Source organism: Pteropus vampyrus, unplaced genomic scaffold (assembly GCF_000151845.1).
Source record: "Pteropus vampyrus isolate Shadow unplaced genomic scaffold, Pvam_2.0 Scaffold406, whole genome shotgun sequence".
In the NCBI taxonomy this organism is placed as follows: Eukaryota; Metazoa; Chordata; class Mammalia; order Chiroptera; family Pteropodidae; genus Pteropus; species Pteropus vampyrus.
In genome coordinates this window covers 242,531-247,027 of record NW_011889187.1, presented here as the reverse complement: position 1 = coordinate 247,027, position 4,497 = coordinate 242,531, and the positions used below count along the sequence as shown (strand labels likewise).

Sequence of the window (4,497 nt, the reverse complement as noted above, 5' to 3'; positions counted from 1 at the left end):
CTGACGTCTCAGAGCGTCTGCGCGCCATTTCGCTCTTCGTTTTCCTTTCGTTTTCTGTTTTTTGTTTCTGTTTTATTTTTTGTGCCTTCTTGTAGGTTGGTTGCACGTTCTTCAGGGTCTGATTTTGGTTTACCTGTTGTGCTTTTTCGGGCTTTCCGCGATGGCCTCGTGCGTCAGCGGTCCGAGTGAAGGGCGGAATTCGCGCCGGCTCTGTCGCCGGCCCCACCGTGAGTCTTGCTCTGACCACCGGGCGTTTGGGAGGCGCGGGAAAGCCTTGCGTTTGCCCGCGGTTTCGCTCAAGGCTCCTTCCCGGGGCCTAAGGTCCCCTCTTCGTCACGGCTTCTCAGCCAGGACCTCCGTTAGCCCCGACGTCAGGGTAGGTCCACGCGTGACAGACTCTGCTCAGCTTTTTCCTCCGAGAATGTCGTGCTGTCCTTTGCGTTTCTGAAGGACGTTGTCGTTGGATGTCGGCTTCTGGGCGGACAGTGTTTTCAGCCTGAGAAAAAATGTGCTGCTCCCCTGGGGCCTTCGTGGTTTGTGATGCAAATTCTCTGTCGTTGTTTTTCTCCTAGGGTGTCTTTTTGTGTGTGTGTGTGTGGCTATTTTCAAGATTTTGTTTTTAACTTTCAGAAGTTTGAATATGGGGTGTCATGGGTGTTCTCGCTACATCCTGAGTGCAGGGCTGGGGCAGGATGTCGTGAAAGCTCAGGCTTTGTGCGGTCCCTGCCAGGTGAGCTGTCCAGCTCCCCCTGGGCCTCGAGCAGCACCACCCTGTGGGGCCTCACGCCTGGGTAAGGAGGGTGGCATCTGGCTGGAGCAGGGTGGTCTTGTCTGTCACTTCCTGTCCTTGGCTGTCCGTATCCTGGGTCTTTGGTGGAGAGAGCACTTTCGTTGGGCTTTCCTCCTGCATTTGTTGGCATTTCTGGGTTGCTGGCTTCTTTGGTTTCAAAACGCCTACAACAAAAAGGAAACAAAGCCCAGGACCTGTCACACGTCGCCGTGCTGTGCCGTGGGCTCCGGGTCCCTGGCTGGGCTGCCCCCGCTGTGGGGTGGCTTCGTACGTGTGCTCGGTGGACCCAGGGTTTCAGCCCCACCGGGGAAGGGTGGGGAGACACCCGGCGCCATCTTCCTGGGCGTGGGGTCCTGCACCGTCCCCTGCGGGCGTCCTAGGAGCGCCCAGGGTGCAGGTGCTGTAAGGGGCTCGGGGCGGCACTCGAGCCTGGTCTGGCCCATAGCCACCTGAGGGAACCCAGACGTCCTGTCCCCCTGGCGGGCCTGGGCACCAGGGGGGACCTTCCACAGGCCGAGCACGCGTCCCTTCGGCTGACCGCTGTGTAGCTCCACCGGCCGCCAGGCGGCCCCTGGCACAGGCCCGCTGCCCACACGGACGTCTGCGAGCACCGTGCACCCCGCGGTCGTGCGCCCCACGCCGTGCACGGGGCCCTGGGAGGCCGCGCGGGCAGCGGGCGAGCTGGGCGCTGTGTGCGGGGTGGCGCGAGCAGCCCGGCCGCTCTGGCCTCTGACCGCGGCGCCCACCGCAGCCTTGCAGGGCGCCCCGGCCTGAGCGGGAGCGGAGGGAGGGAGGGTCCACGCCCCGCTTTCCCGCTCCTCTGTTCCAGTTCCGCGTCTACTCGGCGTACTTCCTGGCGCTGTCCATCGCCTACTTCCTGGCGGCCGTGCTGGGCGGCCTGCAGCACCTGCGGCGAGGCCACCACCAGCCGCTGCCCCTGGCCCAGGAGCTGAGGAGCCCCTTGGAGGAGAAGGCCACCCAGGCGTGGGGTGCGCAGCCCGGAGCCCCGCCGACGGCCGCCGAGGACGGCGGGTGGACCACAGGGCCGGCCTCCCGGCCGCAGAGCCAGCAGCGCGAGGCCCAGGCCTGACCCGCCGGCTTCGCCCCCCGCTCCCGCACGTGTCAGGTGGTGTCTCAGGCTGTCCCCGCGCTGGCGCGCTGCCTGGCCCCTTGGAGTCAGCAGGCTGGGTTTCCAGCATCGTCTGAATTCTGTTGTTCGGATCATGGAGCCAGTGACCGGTGGGGCCTTCTTTGGACTGTCTCCTGTGACGCACACCTCAAGGGCTGCCTGCCTCAGCCAGGGTGCCTTGGCCTGTCCAGTGGCGGCCCTGAGCCTGTGCCCCTCAGGCCCCACGTCCGGACTGTGCCCACGGCCTGCTGGGGATGCTCTGGCAGCTGCTGGGCCGCTGTGGGTGAGGCTCTGTCCCCTGCCTACACGTGGCCAGTGGGAGTTCCATGCTCCCACCGGGCCTCCCTGCCTGCACTTCCTTTGGGAGCAGATCCCGCTTGTCCCTGGGGGCCAGTGAGGTGGCCCCAGGTGCCAGCCATAGGGACACCAGCCCCTGCAGGGTGTGGCCCTGTGGCTGGACTGGCGTGTCTGTGGTCCCGGTGCTCACGTTTTAAATGATGCTGCTTTTCCTTTTTTTTTTTTTGGCTGATACATGAGAAACCTCAGGGCCTCTGGAGAAGCTGGTGTGGGGCCTCGTCCCCGCCTTCTGAAGTGGGTTAACCCTGACTTACCTCATGGGGGACGGAGGAATGCTCACAGGCCAGCCTGGAGGCCACACGTCCCAGGTCCCAGGAGCCAGCCACGCTGCTCTGCGAGGTGAGGGCCCGAACACATTAAACACCATGCAACCCGTGTGAGGGGCTCCAGATTCTGTGCCGGCCTGGGGGGCTGCCGGGGGCCACCAGTGGCCAAGAGAGGGACCCAGGCAGGGACCCACACCGGGGCCCAGCATGGTCTTGATGCTGCCCATCCGTGGCCCACACCGGCGGGGCCCAAAGGCAAGGCCACTGTCCCCTCTGCAGCCCCTCCGGTGTACACCACAGCCACTGCCGGCCTCTGCCTCGCGATGCCAGAACCGGCCGCTCTCATGCCCGAGCTCCTCAGCCCCCAGGGCAGCACTGGCATGTCTCAAGGTACAGGTAGGCCCTGCTCCGTGCAGGGTGCACAGCCCTTGGGGTCAGATGCCTCCTGGAGCCTGACCGGCAGCAGCAGCTCTGGGGGCTCATGGTGCTGGGCAGCGGAACCCAGGGCAGACCCCAGGAAGCAGGCTTGGGGGGCTGTTAGCCCCAGGGAGGCCTGAGCAGAGAAAGGTCATCTACACACGTGCATCTGGGTACACCCGTGGATGTCTACACATGGCCAGCTACAGACGTGTGTGCCTGCTCACTGTGACCCTCAGTCTGCCAGTTCGGTGGCACAGGGACAGGCTCCCAAGGACTCATCTCATGACAATGAAGCTGCTCGAAAACCCCGTGCAAGCGGTCCTTTGTATTGGGGTCCTGTGTGGAACCCCGTCAGTCACCAGGACCAGCTCCTCTGGCTTACAGCTGCAGCGCGGACAGACCTTGAGGCAGTGGGCTCTGGTCCTCCAGGGTGACCACCAGTGGGGACTCCCACCAGCTTCCCCGGAGATGCCCATATGCACCCCAAAATGTCCTCTGAAGCCCTCCCTCAAAGACAGTGATGGGAGTTTGCTGAGACGCGCTGGCGCAGACAGTGGTGAGCCAGGGCTGAGGGCTCGTGGCCTGCTCGGGGGCACGGCCCAGGCCTGTCCGTGACCCCTCCACACGGCCCCCAGGGCTCCGCCGCGCAGGCCCCGGGCTGGCGGGGGTGCTGGTGCAGGACATGCGTGCTGTCTCCTCGCTTCTGTGGTTTCTGAGTGCCCCATCCTGCAAGGGGAACTCCGCCCCGCCGCCCGCCCCCGCGCTGGCTCAGCAGGACGCAGTCCGGTCAGACCTGGGGCAGGGGCTGGGACGAGCTCAGCATGGAGGCTGCAGGCGTGGGGGTTGGGTGTCCTCGCCCTGGGAACAGAGTGGAGCCTGGGACAGGGCTCTGCCACGCCCTGGTCTGCGCACCCCTGCAGACACCCAGCGTGGCCTTGACTGGGTTGGGCTCTGGGCTGGGTGTGATCCCACTGATTGCTTAGGAAAGCAGCATGGGACAGAGACCCCACAGGGCAGGACTGGCTCTGGGGGAAGGGATGGACCGGCCGCCTGCACATACAGCACTGCGGGATGGGGGGACCCGCAGGAGCCAGGGTCAGCAGGGGCGTGAGACCCAACCAGGGAGGGTCACAGCGAGGCCAGGGAGGGTCACAGCGAGGCCAGGGAGGGTCACAGTGAGGTCAGGGAGGGCGTCTCCCGTTGCACCTGGGGCTGAGCCGTCCCGGCTGCTGGCTGGTGGGGACAGACAGAACCTTCTCTGCTGCTGCCACAGCCGCTGGGTCGAGGGGAGGGAGGCTGCGGCAGGCCTGCGAGCGTCTGGGTCTTACGCATGAGAAGAGGCTCTGGGCAGGAAGCAGCACCTGCCTGGGCGCCTGGGCGCCTGGGCACCTGGGCAGAGAGGCGAGAGTTGGCCTCCTGCCAAGAGCAGCCAGGTGGATTCTGGTCTGATTTGGGCCAAGAGGGCTCCATGGGCACCGAGGACATGACTGAGCCAGACCAGCTGGTGCCTGGGCAGGGGGTGGAGCAGAAGAAAA

The 4,497-nt window shown here is 65.2% G+C and overlaps 1 protein-coding gene across 1 annotated transcript in view; it reads left to right on the top strand.

The window, feature by feature from the left end:
• SLC19A1 (solute carrier family 19 member 1) overlaps positions 1 to 2,653 on the top strand; it is a 37,759-nt gene extending 35,106 nt beyond the window's left edge. The window contains 1 exon segment of the mRNA XM_023523758.1: positions 1,620 to 2,653. Within this exon segment, the coding sequence (XP_023379526.1) occupies positions 1,620 to 1,880 (261 nt within the window). The 3' untranslated portion in view covers positions 1,881 to 2,653.
• The last annotated feature ends 1,844 nt before the right edge of the window (positions 2,654 to 4,497 follow it).